The sequence below is a fragment of the Taudactylus pleione genome, unplaced genomic scaffold, assembly GCF_031769625.1.
Source record: "Taudactylus pleione unplaced genomic scaffold, aTauple2 ptg000270l, whole genome shotgun sequence".
In the NCBI taxonomy this organism is placed as follows: domain Eukaryota; kingdom Metazoa; phylum Chordata; class Amphibia; order Anura; family Myobatrachidae; genus Taudactylus; species Taudactylus pleione.
In genome coordinates this window covers 8,661,852-8,680,152 of record NW_028284672.1, presented here as the reverse complement: position 1 = coordinate 8,680,152, position 18,301 = coordinate 8,661,852, and the positions used below count along the sequence as shown (strand labels likewise).

General features: G+C 40.1%; 1 protein-coding gene across 1 annotated transcript in view; it reads right to left on the bottom strand.

Annotated features, from left to right (window-relative positions):
- SIK2 (salt inducible kinase 2) overlaps positions 1–18,301 on the bottom strand; it is a 181,269-nt gene that overhangs the window by 13,075 nt on the left and 149,893 nt on the right. Inside the window, exons 9-11 of the mRNA XM_088481364.1 lie at positions 13,637–13,798; positions 4,768–5,011; positions 795–1,079 (exon numbers count right to left, since the gene is read on the bottom strand). Of these exons, the coding sequence (XP_088337490.1) occupies positions 795–1,079; positions 4,768–5,011; positions 13,637–13,798 (691 nt within the window). The remainder of the gene's footprint in view (positions 1–794; positions 1,080–4,767; positions 5,012–13,636; positions 13,799–18,301) is intronic.

The following is an 18,301-nucleotide window of genomic DNA, read 5'->3' as shown; positions in this document are numbered from 1 at the left end:
GTTCGAATTCTCCCGCCAAATTCGTATTTTTGTTTCCCGCCAAAAATCGGGTCTCAGAAAGAGGCAAAACGTCATCTTTCATGGACAAACATCATCAGTCCTGGACAAAAGTCCATGAAAGATGATATTTGACCATGAAAGATGCCTCTTTCTGAGACCCGATTTTTGGCAGGAAAAATCTGAATTTGGCGGGAAAAGCTAAACTAATCCTAGCCTGCACATCCCTAATCTAAATATGATAAAAAAGAGTAGAAAATGATATATTTTACAATCACCAGAAATGTGTTGGACTTTTTGTAAAGGAAAATATATCTTTAGGTAGAATGTTTACACTTATGCAGGACATACAGGATTTTGCCATCAATGATCCCATTAAGAACCTAACATGAACACCACTGTAATTTCAGGTGCAGATCCAAAACTTGAAAATGTCTCAACTGAGCAGAATTGGACAACGTAAAAGACAGGGGGTGTTACATGATAATATTTTTGGACCATGTAACGAAACTGTCCGTATCTCGAACGGTATCCCTAACCGCAACCCTAACCTGGACGCCGACACTAACTCTAAGCCTCCTGGAGATTGTCGACATAATAATGACAATGACAACATTTTGCAGGTGTCGAAATGAATGTCAACATTTTAACCATGTTGACATAATCAATCTTGACCTTCTGCTGTTGACATTGTGAATGTTGATATGTAAACCGCCGACATGGTGACTGCATACCTCTATCACTGGTTCCCCTATTTATAAAACAGTGAAAGCATTAAGCAAAAACATGAGCGTTACCTTGTGTTAATGAGGTGTCAGATGCCCGTCTCCCCTCACGAAAGCTGACTGGGGACCTGTTGTGAACTTCCCGCTTTTGAGAGGTCATGGCTGGCATAGGCAGGTTGGTAGGCCGCAATCCTATATATGGTGGGGTGAGCCTGGTGACCGACTGGTTGGCCAGCGCCACCTCATTCAGAGCTCCCATATCCTCCTGGAAGTTGAGGTCACTCTGAACAGACCCCATGTCATATTCGGAGTCCACACTTCCTAGAGAGGGGTTGTTACCAATGTTGAAGAGTTTACCTGCAACAGAGAACAGTTGGCTACGTGAACTTCATTTCATACAGAGATGCATTTGACGGCACAGTTTCTCTGTACATTTACATCCCTAATCTGTGTGGATATTGATTTTTATATGCCGCCGGTATTGGCTACAAGGTGGGCTGCCTACACTAACACACAAGAGTTGGCTGATCTGAAATACTCCGCTAATAGTTAAACACTCTGGGATTTATGTATCAAGCAGCGAAAAGCGTCCTGGAGAAGTGGACCAGTGGAGAAGTTTCCCATAGCAACCAATCAGCTTTGAAGTAGCATTTATCAAGTACAGTCTATAAAATAATAGGGGAAAGGAATGGATGCGATGGGCAACTTCTCCACTTGTCCATCCCTCAACTGGTCCACTTCTTCACTGCATGATACATAAACCCCTATGTTTGGCAACAGGTTGTACAGGCTCCGCATATTTTCTTGTCTGCCTGTGTAACCCAGTGTGAAACAATGAACACAACAGGCGCCAAAAGCCCCTAAAATATGCAAGGGGCAGACTCTGTGTCTTAGTACATTTATTGAGATGTATGTACATTTAATTTAATAAAGATTATAGTAACAGCACCCAAACTCAACATACAAAATTAGTGAATTGAGTCAGTTGTCCCAAAATATTGATAGTATATACAGAACGTAAAGGTCTAACAAAAGGCAATATAAATACATAGAAGCAACTGTGTATTCACTTTATCAGCAGAATTCCAAATACACTTAAACAACAAGCGCCAGTTTTCAAAGCAGTATGTGAGCTTATTATTTACATATATTTTAAATGTAATCACGTTCTAAATGCAATTTATTTTCATGGTCATATTATTCATGATCTTTAACCCAGCAAACATTCTGCATTTTTATTTTTATTTTTTTAACTTGTTTAGGTAAATGAATTGTCAGTGATAAATGTGTTGATGCCACCATTCCTTCAAATATCCCTGGAGAGAGCTGCTAGCAAAATCCCCAAAACAAATCCGTAAAAGCAAGCACTTGTTCCAAAGAGCGCCTTAAGTAAGATTGCAGGGTAAATGGGTTAGCAGTAAGGTTGAAAATCAATTAAATTCAAAAATGTTGCTAGAGCTGCTAAGTGAATCTGCATGCATCTTCCAGCCAAGCTTGTCACCACTTTTACCAATCGTACAGAGCTCAATTCTTCTAAAGTCAGGCACCGCATTCCTGAAATCACTGATTCCATTCACTGGAGCCGGTCACTAAATGTTAATACCAAAGTCCTTCCTCATGTAGCTTAGTCCCAGACACAGCTCTAAAACCAGTCCACCAGAAGCAAGCGCTGTAAAAGGACTTGTACTGTGGAAAATGCATGATCAGAATATAACGTTTGCAAATTGTAACCGAATGGATGATATTTATTAAGTGTGAATTCCATCTTTTGTTTTGCATTATATTTATAGGGATTGTTACTGCATGAATTATTTCCATGCTTACGTTATATAAAAGAAGTAATCCTCTATACTTGCATCCAGCAGAGCAGTCTTCATGGCTGTTGTTTTTGCCCCCACCAATAATAGATAATGACAGAGATTGTCATTGAGTCTTTTATTTACTCTACGGGAGTAAGGAACAAGCAATTGAGACTTTTGGTCCCTTCCAACACACCAACGACCTGCGATGCGCGGGCACGTATGGATGATAACGATATCGTCCATCACCCGTGCATGCAGATCAACCTGGTCGTTATCGACCAGGTTACTATAGGTGACCCTCGCTGGCCTTCGTTGGTGATATGCTGGATGATTGATATCGATCATCCAGCACTCCAGGAAGGTGCAGGACGATTAGTCAGCGATATAGTTATCGCATAAGGGGGGGAAACCGTGCTTTTTAAAATTAATATCAAAATATAAGGGCTTACCTCATCTCTTATAAATGGGAACATTCTACAAATATAAACATTGCTCACCTTCAACCTCACTAATGATCACACATTCAGCTGTCAGTGTATTGTGTCATTTACAGTCATTCAAGAACAAGTGTTGCAGGCGTGATACTACAGCATTTTTCATGTGGGGTAATTATATAAGGAGCACATTGCTGGTATAATCATGTAGGGTGGCATACTGTAAATAATGATGTATGCGGCAGTATTGGCATAAACATGCTAGGGCATTGTACTAATAGATTAATGTGGGCTGGCGCACTGTAAATACTGGTATAAACATGCTAGGGCACTGTGCTGATATAAAATCTATATAAAATGGTTGAACAGTACTTTACTGGTAATGATATGGGATATGTACTGGTAATGATATGGGGGAGATTTATCAAACCTCCTTAAAAAGGAAAGTCTAAAAAGTTATAGCTCATATCGGATTGGTTGCTATGCGCAATATCTATACTTTTACATTTTAGAAAGTTTGATAAATCTCCCTCAAAGTTATAAATTGGAGACGGCTGGTTTAATGTGTGGGGAGGGTCCTTAGGAAATCAGAGCAGGTGACACCATCCTGCTACTCTGCCTACTGTCATAATATCACATCTTGGGTTAAAAACGATATATTCCAAAACAAGAACACCTGTTAATGCTTAGGGCATGTTTTGAACAGGATATAACTTTTGTGTGATTGACCAAGACGTCTCTGGCTAAGTGATGATCTTGTGTGATAACATGTAAACACTGGTGTAAGAGCACTTTGATTTTGGACTAGGAATTTGTAGTGAAAACAGATCCAGGGCCGGCTTCTGAGTCACACGGAGTCCATTTGAGGACAGATCTTTTAGCAAACTGTGCATGTATGGGGCCTGTACACGCAGCTTAAAGTAATAACAGATGATTCAGAGATGTACGGATCTCAGTAGTATCTCCACTAGCGGCTGAGTGGGAATACATACGTAGGAGAAATGTGAAGTGGACATGTAAGTGGAATTGAGGGTTATTCGGAAGTGTGTATGCAGAGATCCGTGCAGTCTTTAGATGGATCTCTTGCACCAAGTATGGGGCTGGTGCAAATATGCGCTGATTATCACAAGCGGATAGGGCAGTACGGTCACTTTTTATTTGGGGCATTTGGTGTTTTTTACATTTGCATACTACGGAGCTGATTCAGAGCCGCTCACACGATGTGTATGCAGACTGCGTAGGCAGTGCTATCGCACAGCAATGCATTACCACACCCAGTATTTCTTAGACAGCGATCACATAGTGTATGCAGACACCCACCAGCCTGTTTTAAGACGCCCACTTGTGCACGTCATGTTCAGGAAGTGTATGCAACCAATGGTACATCGTGTAACATCGGATGCGATCACAGCGCTTGAGGTTGACCATACCCTGCCGCAAGCACTTCAGTGTAAAAACAAGCCAGGTGACATGTACTATGATGCTGGTTTATAATTTTGCACACCTCTAAAACGCCGTTGAGATGCTCAGGCACGCCTGTGTTTGCACCTCCACTCCCCCGTTTATAATGGCCAGCCCCTGTTACCACCTACGAACGGCTTCCCCTGTCACTCACTGTGCTGGGCTGTCTATGCGCAGCGAGAGAATGCATTGTGTACTTTCGCTAAGGCCTGTACATATGCACACAATGCATACACACTGCATACCATCGCCAGCAGCGAGCGGGTCTGAATGAGCTCCTATGATTCTACATTAGTAGACTTTTAATGGAGTTAGAAGCTCTTACGATTGATATATTTAAGATTTTACCTTCCATGTCTGGTGCCACACTAGGCAAGACCACTAACTGGTTGGTCACTTCTGCCAGCGTGTGCCGCCTTTGCCCACTGCGTCTGCCATGAAAAGCTGCAAACGCTGCAGCCGGATCATCTTCGGAGTCATCTTCTGTTTCTATACCTTCGTCGATAGATGTCTCCATCATGTTGCTTGGCAAAGACTGGCAGGCCTTCCTCATGGTAACAGGGGGCAGAGGCTCCAGCATGCATCCATTAACCTGTTATTGAGAGATGAAATGAGACTTCAGAAATGCCCATATAATCCTACCAGTACGGCTGAGAGTCTTTATGAGAGCAGACACAAAGCGATGAAGGATGGACACAGATTTTCATACATCTCAACTTGATCATATCTGTTTGTAGAAAATACAATGTAAATAAAAATACATTACTACATATATATATATATATATATATATATATATATATATATACACACACACACACACACACATCATTTATGATTTCAGAGCAAACCTGTGTTTGGAAGGCAGGTGTGCTGTTTTTAAGCACTGATCATGTTACAGATACTATTGATGCCTTTAGAAATTTTTAATGTTTCATGATACATCAGTCCAAGGTCTCAAAATAGCAACGTTCATCACAACATGGATAAAACAGGGGAAAATGCCCCTGTATATTATGCCATAACGTTTTACTGCAAATGTAAACCATAAAAACAAAATATAAACAAATAGTGGTTAGACAGAATATTACTCCTCTTTAGCATTTTCACATTTTATGTTCTTGCATCATGTAAACAAACTTTATTTATTTGGAAATTCTTACCACTGATCGACACAAAAAGCTCTGCAATGCTAGCTAAAATAAGGGGTACATTTACAAAGTGTCAGTATGTAAAAGCCACCGTTTCACAGCATGTTTAGGAAGGAAATGATATCATCAATACTACTCAAAGCAAAACATGCCACATTTTGCTTTGAGTAGTATTGACATTTTAAATGTCATGCTGAAACACACCAAGAAGTGGCAGATTGCAAAAAAAAATAATTATATATATATATATATATATAAAAGATACCCCAAAATGTTTTTTGCTTTTTTTTTTTTATTTCAAATGAAGAACAGACTATACTTGGTTATATTTTTGCAAAATTAGTAAATACCAATAATATCAAGTAAAAGTTTGCTACAATCCAGAGCCGCAACTATAAGTGCCTACACACTAGATAATGTGCTCACAATGCGTTATCGTGAACGATTTCTCTTGAACGCTCCCCGGCAGCTCCCCTGCACTCCAGGACACGATATGGTGCTAAAAAGTGTAAAATCTGACCAACGATCTATCGTGCGTCCTTAACGATTTCCAGTGCATCGTGTACGAGATTGTCAGGTCTTGCCTGCCGTAAGCAAGATCTGAAGATACGATGTACGAACCGTGGGTACATGCATCGGCATCGTTATCGTGAGTGGACACTCACGACTTGCACAGATTTTGAACGATTTGTCTTTCAGATTCATCGAAATCGTGCAAAATATTGTCTAGTGTGAACGCACCTTAAGAGTGGACGGGTGGTTTTGCCGCCAAGGATGAAGGATTTTGGCGACAGCTTTGTCGCACCACATTGGCACCAGCCTATTGGTCTCAACTGTTGGTTAGTACATTTCCGAAAAAAAAAAAAAAAAGGTTCCTTGTGAAGTTCAAGGAACGGTCAGAGCAAATCAGAGATGAGGTTAACAAAAAGCACCAATGAGATGAAATATTTAGGATTTTAAAAGACTTTTAACATGCCCCGAAACATCATCATAAGTTAATGAAGTTACTAGGGCAAACTGTGAATTTGTCTACAACGTACTTACAAAACTAAGGGGTATACCTACTAAAGTGAGAGTGTTTAGATGTGGAGAGGTTGCCCATAGCAACCAATCAGATTCTACTTAACATTTAACTAGCACCTTCTAGAAGATAATATCTAGAATCGGATTGGTTGCTATGGGTGACTCCACTTCTCCACTTCTAAAAACTCTCACTTTAGTATATATACCCCTAAGTATCAGTTCACAAAGCCATTGGCAATGCTCATAGAGGTACAGTCCACAATTGCAGAACTGTAAGAAACTGAAGGATGGCAAAAAGAAAGCAACGTGTGCAGAAACTTGGATGAATTATCACCTAGATTTAAAGATTTTAAATTTATCAAGCAGCGACTTTGTAAAATCAATGTTTTTGGTGGGTTACAAAAGGCTGGATTTATTGAGGCAAAACAGCTAGAAAATCTCTACATTTAGCGCTGTTTTCAACCTGACATGCCACAATTAGCTATCCTGATTTCTAACATGTTCAAGATGCAAAATGGCAGATTTTTTTTAAGTTAAGGTTTCGCTTAGCATCAGTCCTGACTCCTGACCCTCCATGTGGTGAAACCAACGAAAGCACCCCCCCCCCCCACTACATCAAGAGATGTTGAGGACAATGCTAAGCAGCAGTGGCCCCTCCCTGGTAACCATAGCCAACAGGTACCGGGACAAAAAAGGAACAATAAATATGCAATAGTGCAATAAATATAAAAGTGCAATAAATATAAAATGTAAATCTCTTATAGGTTTTAAATATTATCTGTGACTTTATAGTTACTATCTTAATAAATCTAATCTGTTTCACCTTTATTTTTTTTTAGAAATATTTGTGCTGCTATTACTATAACAAAGTCATTTTCCCCTCATATTTTCTGTAGTACAGTGAAAATAATAATTACCAATATTTCTGGCATAATCCTCTGGATAAAAAAAAAAAAGTGTAAGCAAACCGGATTGCTCAGGGCTCAAATGAGCTAATCTACGGCAAGCCTGCCTACTTTAATAGGCAAACAGCCAATCAGAAATGATCTCTCATTACTCACAATGAGAGTCCAATCCTGATTGTAAATAGCATTGTCCTAGGAATCCCTTGGTGTTCTGTCCCCCAAGAGATACAGAACTGATGGCGGCCGTTTTCCATACACTGCATGCAAGTTAGTTGTTTTTAAACCGCCGCACATCACTGGCAATTTGAGTTGTTGGGGTTTATTTCAATATGACATTACAGAGCAGTTTGTATCAGCAGCAGTAGTAAGAATTCCAGAATACATTTCTATTCCATGATGTGAAACGAGAAAATGTGATAATAATTTTTATATTCACTGTATAATACTTGTAGATTTATTTAATCTTCTAAAACATCTTGATATGTTTCTTAACCTCATAAGATACCAAAGATGTATGTCACAAATGTGGCAAGCAGATCACCGGCCCTTACACTAGCTTCAAGTACTACTGAATGACTTCTTTTCAAACTAACGGCCTCATTTATCAACGAGTTTTATCATTCACGAGTGATAAAACTCATTGCGTATGATAAATGGTGCTCCAGCCAATCAGCTCCCAACTGTCATTTTTTTAAACAGATGACAGTTGGAAGCGGATTGGCTGGAGCACCGTCATCATACACAATGAGTTTTATCTATCTTCTATCTGCAACAAGGGGGTGCCAGCTGATGCAGAGCTGAAATGGGATGAGACCAAAGCTTGGCATGGTCTGAGGAGGACCAGAAGGGACCGAAGCTTGGTGTGGAGGGGACTGGAGCAGGGAGTGCACTTAGGGGGACCAGAGCTTTTGGTGCGCACCTTCCACAGCACATAATAAAACTCATTTACTCAGAGATGCTAACGCCATAGAACAGATTCTATATTACTGAAGGTACATAATAAAGATACTTTAGCATTTGAATAAAAATTCAATTTGGTTCAGCAAGTAATAATTTAATCCATAGTAAATTACCACATATATTTTCAGACTTAAGTCAAAGAACTGATTTGTTGCCAATTATGAACATAAAATTTGTTTACGGCGACTGTAAAGCGGATGCACTATGTGGCTTTTCCAGGCAGCCAACAAGAAAAGGAGAAAACCATTCAATGCTCGTGAAACCCCACAAGCCAAATACAGACACCACCGGGGCGGTGAGACGGTGCTGCTCTCTTAGTCTTGTGCCCCGAGTGGTGGCAGTGGTCACACACACCCCTAATTACGACCTTGCTACTTTCCATAAGTAGTAGCCTATTTCAGTGGCGGCTCCAGAGGTGGGGCTGCAGCGCAGTCCAAAAATTCAAATAGGGGAGTCACACCAACTGCCACTCCAAACATCAACAGCTGGGACTCAATGGCAGTTGTTGTGGCCTCCTTTTAGAATTTTGGACTGTGCTACTGCCCCACCTCTGGAGCCACCACTGGTCTATGTAGATCTGACTGTGGGCCTCATTTATCAACAAGTTTCATCACTCACAAGTGATAAAACTCGCTGCATATGATCAAAGGTGCTCCAGGCAATCAGCTCCCAACTGTCATTTTTCAAACAGATGACAGTTGGGAGCTGATTGGCTGGTGCACCATTTATTATATGCAGCGAGTTTTATCACTCGTAGTGAATGATAAAACTTGTTAATAAATAAGGCCCTCTTATGTCATAAAAAAGTTTCTGAAATGACTTTAGGCTCTGTGTTATACATGCTGCGTCACTGACAAAGAGTCAAAATTACATTTGATGACATGTGCCATGCTAATGCATTACATCTTTACAATTAGAAAATAAAAAGTGTTACATTGAAAACTACTGATTTGTATCGGTAAGACTGGTCCCAAATCAGTGAGTGATGACAACAAAGCATTTGGAAGGGAAAGAACGTAACAGAAAGCCATTGCAGGAAATGGTGGCAGAGACTTGGGAATTTAATCATTTCTCTCCAGGATGTGACTAAGAAATCCTTCCAGAGGAAAACTGCATTTGTGAGCAGCTGATCCTAAGAACTTCAAAACCAGCGGAGGCCTCCTTCTCAGTATAATTTCTTTCCGGCCCCGATAACGGCAAGGCACGTTGCAGTCTCCTTTAAATGGATGCCTATGCTGTGATTTTCATACAGGAAGTCTGTGCATGTTATAAGCACATAAATTAAGCAATTAGCCCTAAAACTTCCCCGATGGACGTTTGTGGCTTCTGTAGAAACCATTTCCATTTTTTTTCCTTTTGCTGAAATCAGTGTTGTCAGGAATATAACTAGCAAACACTGGACAACACTTATTTTGGAAGAATAAACAGTTTTATGTGTTTGTAATAATGAAAAATAATTTCAAATAGGTATAACAAATTGAACCAAAGGAAATAGAGCTGTAAGTTGTAACAGTTACCATGCTGTGGAACATTGAAAAAAATCTAGAACATATAGATACCTAAAAACCTTCACGATAGTGGCAGGACAGGTCCGATCTGAGGGTACTGTCCCACGCTGGTTGGGAGGTATCACCTTTTTTTGTTAAAGTGCCAACTGAGAGGTCTGATCACACCCACTGGGTTGGGGGTATGAAAACTATGACTCGGTCATGTCCCCCCTTCCCGCATGCCGTATTCACGACCCTCTTCGGCTCCAAAAACACACTACCCAATGTTGAGAGGTATGCATAGGGTTTTAGTGTGCAAATAAAGTCGCTATTTGGCATCAAGGTATGGGTATTTATTAGCTGAACAACATATGTGAACTAACTGGATAGTATATACTTTTCCAAATATGTCCATAATCCACTTAGGAATTCCCAAGATGCCCCCTCCCCCAGACGGAATTGGTTCGATTCCCGGCAGCGCCTGGCCGACAACAGCAGAGTTCCCAGCAGCGGAAGCCCGACAGCGCTGGAAATCCCGATCGTGGATAGGTAAGTACTAACTAACCTAACCCCCTAAGCCTAACCCTCCTTAGGGGTGCCTAACCCTAACCTCCCCCCCCCCAAGTGTCTAACCCTAACCCCCCCCTTCCCCGCTGCCTAAACCTTATTCCCCCGGGGCGGTGCCTAACCTTAAGTCCCCCCCGGGTGCCCCACACCTAACCCTCCCCCCACGGCTATCCATTCGCGGCGCCCGGCATCCCTTCGTTTGGGATGCCGGGGGGCCGGTGTCCCGGTGACGGGGAAATGTCCGGCGTCTACATCTAGATGCCCGGCATTTCATCCCTCGCCGGGATATGACAGTCGGGAAGCCGGCTTCCCGATTGTATACCCCCAGACAGACACCCAGGCACATGCAGTCGTTGTTCTCAGGGCTCTGCCAGGTCTGTGAAATCAATAAAGCCAGTTATCTGCGGACGGAACAGAGAACCAATCACAAGCCTCAAACACTGTGTGGCCTGTGGTTGCTCCTCCAACTCACATTCTCCCCCCACTCATAACCCTCCCCTTCCCCTGGGATTTCTGTGGGGAGTATCCTATTTATATAGACTGCAGGGGGACGTCCTGCTAATACAGAACAATGCGGCCCATTTATCCACCAGTTTTATCATACGCAACGAGTGCTAAAACTTGTTGCGTATGATGAATGGTGCTCCAGCCAATCAGCTCCTGTCATTTTTCAAACAGATGACAGTTGGGAGCTGATTGACTGGAGCACCCGTATTATAAGCAACAAGTTTTAAAACTCGTTGCATATGATAAAACTCATTGATAAATGGGCTCCAATGTATTTTACTTTCATAATTCATATATAAATCATTCATCTTCTGTCATCATTTTTTGCTTTAGACACATCAGATCTGTAGTATAATGTACAACAGGCAGGAAAACAAATCCAGAAAGCAACTTATTTGAGAACTATAAATGTCTTTAAATATGTAGGACCTGTTTCTGAGTCAGATGCAGAGTGGGAGAAAGTGCGGAAGTCCTCGGCAGCCATATTTACTGTAATTTGCTAATGCGAGTATCCGTCCGTCTTTGCATCACTCTGCCTGCTGTGTTTCAGTACGCAGCCATTATCATAAGTATCACCACACCAAGCTGGGTGCAAAAGGTCATTCTGAAATCCGCAGGCCTCAAACAAGAGCGGGAGTCGGGCCACGCGACCACGACAATCCAATGAGATGCATCTGTGGCGTGCGTTTGCGTGCTAACCACCCAGTTGCCACCCTGAAACACCCACTTTACAGAAGGCCAAGTCTGCTGGAGATCTTTGCCACTGCGAATGTTTTTGTGTCCCCCCCATGTGCAGGCCACATTTGCCGTTTTCAATGCATGGACAAGTCTACGGAAAATCGCGAGATGCACCCGCTTTTGCACTTGCATCCGACGGAGAATCGGCCCCTTGATCCAGTACGCACATTTGGAACCATTACCCTGTGACAGATGGTCTGCACTAAATACTTTGCAAGCAAAAACACCATCAACCCAACATTTAATACAATCAGTATGATTAAACAACTTACAGACCTCAAAAATATCTTTCACGGTCAGTTTCAATTATGAAATGAATTTGTTGTGGGCCGACGGTTTAGCCTTACGTATGTAGGACTCCAGTGAATGCAAATGTTGAAAACATTGGTGAAATAATGAACAACAATGTGGATATTCCGATGCAAAATAATCAGGGTTTTTCCTTTTACATGGAAACCATCAAACCGAAATCAGACAATCAATAAAATGAAATAAAGGTTGAATGTTAAAGAAAAGGATAGGTGAGGATTTTTCATGTATAATGCACAAGTCGGGTTATATATTGAGCTGTCCAGCAGCACTTTATACACGTACACACATTACCCTGTACACTCTGCACCTGCTGTCAGCTCGTTAGAGTACATCTTGTTAACAATACAAATACTTTTTTTTTTTTTTTATTGTAATATTCCTCTGGAGCACTTATAAGAGACGTTGCTGCTCCCTGTGTGTGTGTGGAAGCTGCAGCACATTTCTGAGAGGATCCCTGCGGTGAGGCTAAAAATATAGGATATTACACATTGTTTTTACAGCTCACGGTGGCTCGGCTGAGATTTTCTGTAGCTGAACTATCACGACTCTTCAAGTGATTGTTCATCGGTACAACATTAATGCAACTATTATAACCTCCTCCTCGACTGCCTGTGCAGCCTTTAGCCCTCTCCTATGCCAGACAGGGTACCAAACTGGTGTATAGCTCAGATCCTTACACCTCTGCCACCCGGAGAGCTTTCATGGATATATTTTCTCTTCATTTCCTATCTGTATAGATCTAATATTTATCCCCCGTTATTCTAGGGTGTGGATTGATAGATGTACAATAAAATGGTCAAACAGTCAATAGGTCGACTCGACACAGGTAATCGGTCTACAGTGACTTAGGTCAACAGTGTTAAAAGGTCGACACAGTTAACAGGTCAACATTCAAATTGTCGACACAATTTTTCATGATTTTTACGGTTAGGCAAAATAAAAATAAAAAAGTGTTGACTTTTTTTGTGCCGAACATTTGTCAGTCAACCTTTTAACCCAGTCGACCTAAGTCACTGTCTACCAATTGCCTGTCTATCTAATGACCCTCTCGTCCTTCTGGTGTTGACCCATTGGCTGTCGACCTTTTTACTGTAGACCTATCAATCCACACATTTTAGTCCCAATGTCAGTTTTACTTTCTATCAGCCCCATCCAGTGGTCTCTTCCAACGTTCTCATACCATTTAGAAAGCAAATGAATCATGATCTGACCTGTGCAATTTACACAATCACTTATGCAAAGTGATACTGAGAAATGTGCTACAAGGAATCCGAACGTCATTAAAACATAAAAAATAAATGCATGTTACACAATTGTAACGCAATGACATGCTACACAAACAATCAAGCATTGAGGAAATATTCAATCCAAATAAACAGATTAGTGAATTGTGGCAAACAAAATATATTAGTCGATACTTTGAATGGTTTGTCAGCACTAAAAAGGTATTAAAAACATCCTAGTGGGTTACATTCAAGTAAAAGTTGCCTTATAACGAATGAAAAGAAATAATACAGACATGTTTGAGGATGCTAAGCAGAATAGGAAGTGAATGGTGACTATTTACCGCAGGTGTGTTCACGGCTTCCTCTAGGAATGTGGCATCAGCCTGGCAGCTGCTTTGAGGATACGAGAAAGGGTCTACAGTGGAGGCTTCTGGGAGAATCGGCGTCCTCATCATCCTTACATTCTGTGACAAGAGATTCACTGGAGACATCACGGTACTCGTCTATTGATGCAAAAACAATGGCGGATACATTTAGTCAGGGCTAGTTTTCTGGAAAAATAGGTTCAGACACTGTGGGTGGAGCTACTGGGGGTGCAGCTATAGAAAAACAATGATATATTCTATATACATAAATATATATTAAAGTTACGTATATACATATATAGTATTTAGTAAAGAAGGCACTCAAAAGGGACTTTAAAATAAAGCGTATCTTATGTAAAATACATTTTGGCCCAGGACATAGTTAATGAGAGGTTCAGGAATGGAGTTACTGCTGAATAAAAGCACTGCATTTAGTATATACTCCCACACGCTGTAAATGAGAATAAAGCTGGTCAGCTCAGGCTTTGTGTAACTCTCTTCCAACTTTAAAGAATACTCCACAAAAACTGGAAATTCAATACAATACACTAAGTAAAACCTGGTGCCAAAGGATCATCTACCTGGGGTCCAGGCCTGCAGCAGCATGGAAGGTCTCACAATATGGGCCTGATTCTGAATTAGGCAGATCTCTTTTTGCAGACAGCGCATGAACAGGAGCGGATTTACACATATTTACTCATCTAAGTCATATTCTGAGTGTGACGGAACTTGGCCAGATCTGTCAGTCTGTGAAATAGAGTCTTTCAGGATGGGAACTGGACAATGGCAATGCCATCACGCGTAACTGCTGTGACTTGGAGTGTCGTGGGCGTGTATCAGGCGAAGGGAAGCCCGTTTCTGATGCATCTAGCATGGGGCTGGTGCAAGTGCAGATACTAAGGGAGAGATATATCAAAGCGTGGAGACGGATAAACTGTAGAGAGATAAAGTACCAATCAGCTCCTGTCATATTACAGGCTGTTTGAAAAATGACAGTTAGGAGCTGATTGGTTGGTACTTTAGCTCTCTCCAAGGCTTAGTGCATCTCCCCGTAAGTTACTCTTTCCAAGCTTTGATAAATCTACCCCTTATGATGATGGTTGCGGCAGCTGGCATAACATCAATGGGCGGCACGGGGTACGCTTGCAGATACACAAATTCCCCATTCGTTGAGCAGATTCTTTCATTAGCATAAGGTAATAAATCAGGCCCCCGCTACAGCCACATTTAATGCGAATCAGAATCAGTCCCTCTATGTTGGTCTCAGTTTGGCTCTTGCCTAATTTCAGATAAGGTAGCATGTTGTCCATTGCGCAGGAGCGACGTGAGCATTAGTATGTGTATATCAGACGTCAGTTGACCCAGCAGGCACCGGTTCAATAAGCTTTCGGGACCGGGTTTCAACGGAATATTCCACCAAACCCTGTCCTTCAATTTTTCTTGTAGCCCATTCCATAAATAGAGGCTTTTCACCTTCACATAACTTAATGTATTGGGTGGTAGGTACATGCTCTCCTGCTTTTCCTTTCTAGTTACCATTAATGTTCTTAAGCCTCAATTTATATCATGAGGCTAAGTTATTTATTTCCCTGATCTTATGATACAAGATGTTGATCTCTGTATATATCTGTACCCAAAGCAGAGAGCACAGTCTTGAGGGCTATAGAACTATGGTACATGGCGGAAAATGCAGGACAGACAGAACAATTTGTTTAGTGAATACTACACAAGAAATGTATTACGCTATATATTAAATTAATCTGAGGATGGAAAACACCTTTAATGCAAATGACGTCAATCGAAAGAGAAAATTGGTACAGATTTCACAATCACTCTGTATAAAAAGGAGATGGCCTCTTTAGATTTAGAGGACAACTAATAATATTAATATTACAAGCATTGCAGTCTGTTTTTAATAACTAGATAAATACATACATAGGTAGGTAGGTAGGGGGACAATTTTGCTTGTGTGTGCCCAAGATATACTATGTAAAATCTACCCAATAATAACATTTTATATTATTATATTATTCTCATTTCTAGTTTCCATGGGACTTCAGAATTGTTTCTTTGGCCCCAAACCATTTTCCATCATGAAATCACGACTCTACTCTTAAACTCAATCAATAACTTTATGCTTCACTTACAACCTAATGAATTCTAACGTATGACACACTGATTAAGTTCAGAATATCATTCCATGCATCATGTCACCTACCCATTACATGCAGCATTTGCTCGTAAACAGAACAGGCTTTGACTCATATTAGTATAGGTCAATTATGTAAACATTTATTTTAAAACCCGTCATGCTATGAAATGCACATTTATACGTAAGAAATGAAGCATCTGCTGTGTTTAATTAAGAATATGTCTATTTGTATGCCTGATCTAACATTGGGGGATTATTTTTATGCATTTCCCCCTAAATGTACCATTTAATCTTATTTCGTACAGCCTATGAACACTTATGTACCAAAGCCATGAAGAATTATAATTGATTTGCAAAACCCAAGGTCATGGACTAAGGGCATAAACAAAGTCACAATAACAGTGTAACAGGGAAATAACTGGTAAGGTTAGATTACATAGTACCAGACGTTTGGATTTTAGTGCTTATTATTGGGCAAGGGAATTCAAGTGATCCTAATATTAAAGTCTAGAGTAAACCAATATAGATGAGACACATGCTTATATTCTATTCCTGGGGAAGAGCGGACACAATGTTCAGGTAAGCTCATCCCCAAGAATAAAGGTTCAGCAACAACGCACCTCTGCGGTATACAAGAAAAAATGTGCAATGTTGGGGGCCGCAAGAGACCAGGTCAGAACGCTGGCAACTCACAGTCAATACCCCAAATTGAATTATACCCACAGATGATTACATAATAGAAGAATAACCTTAATCTATACAGTTTTTGAGCCTATAAATATATATTATATATATATAAATAAGCGCTATCTGGAGAAACCGGAAATGCCTTAAATGGAGAATCCTGCAAATGCATTAGTAATTTTACACGCCCATGTTTAATCTTAAATAACGTGTCTCATACATAACGGATTAGAAATTATTTTGGATAAAATAAACGATTTAAACAGGGCCTTAGTTATATAAATACTGTACTGTAATTACAGTAAACTATCACATGTGTTAGGGAGTAGAAGCCACAGTATTATCTGGAAGAATTTACAGGCATAAAAAAAAAATGTTTCTTGAAAGCAAAAAAATTAAAAAATACATATATATATATATATATATATAATGAACAATAATCTCCCATAGAAGAGACAGCGTTATCTAGCAGTGACCTTCACCAAGGTCAATTTACGTCACTACACAAAAACATTGATAAGAGGAAAATATTTAATGAATGGTTTGAGCAACACATAATAAAAATAAAAGGAGCCATGAAAGAATTTACATTGCAAATTGGTGACTTTGATGATCAGGCCACACTGTTGCAGGAGATTTCATAGGCTACTTATTCCTGGCAGGGATGATTTGTTCAGGATGCTGTGCAACAACCAGTTTATCTGTTATATCCCAGTAATTATTGTTATTGACAGTGCATTAACTCCCGTTGGCATGGTTAATAGGCCGTGCAGCTCTGTATATGAGTGGGAATGTAGACTGAAATGGGTTTATTACTAAGTCGTGCCTAATTTAGGTACAAAAATAACCAAGCGTATATATATTAGTCAGAAACATTCCTCTGGCCTAATAAGAATTTCCTTCAACGTTAATTAACCAAAAATAATAATATAGGTGACAACGGATTCTTATTTATTCATTTGTAACTGAAAAGGCACTAAGGTTTCCTGATATAGAAGGGGATCTATGAGATCAGCAAACATTTTAAAATTTATTAAACACCCACTGCTATTTGCTATAAGGAACAAATGTCAACATTTTAGGTAATAGACGCTAGGGGGTATATTTACTAAAGTGAGTGTTTTTAGAAGTGGAGATGTTGCCCATAGTAACCAATCAGATTCTTCTTAAGATTTAACTAGCACCTTCTATAAGATAATACTGGTTGAGTCTCCCATGTCCAAAATGCTTGGGACCAGGGGTATTTTGGATATCAGAATATGCCGTATTTTGGAATATTTGTATACCATATTGAAATGTCTTAGGAATAGGACCCAAATCTAAACACAGAATGCATTTATGGTTCATATACACCTTATACATACAGCCTGAAAGTCATTTTATACAATCTTTTCAATAATTTTGTGGGTCAAACTAAGTTTGTGTACATACATGAAATTCATTTATGTTTCATATAACACCTTATACACACAGCCTATAGGCCATTTTATACTTTATTATTTATAATTTTGTGCCTTAAACTTTGTGTACATTTAACCATCAAAAATCAAAGGTTTCACTATCTCAGTCAAGCTAAAAATATTCCGTATTTCGGAATACTTGGATATGGGAGACTCAACCTGTAGCTAGAATATTTGGTTGTTATGGGCAACATCTCCACTTCTAAAAACTCTCACTTTAGTAAATTTACCCCTAGCTGCTATAATGTAGTGTTCTTAGCAAGTTAGTAGCAAAATACTAAAAAATATAACATTTTTGTATTATTAACAACTCCTTTGTTTGGTTTTATTTTGTGCTTGGGTTTA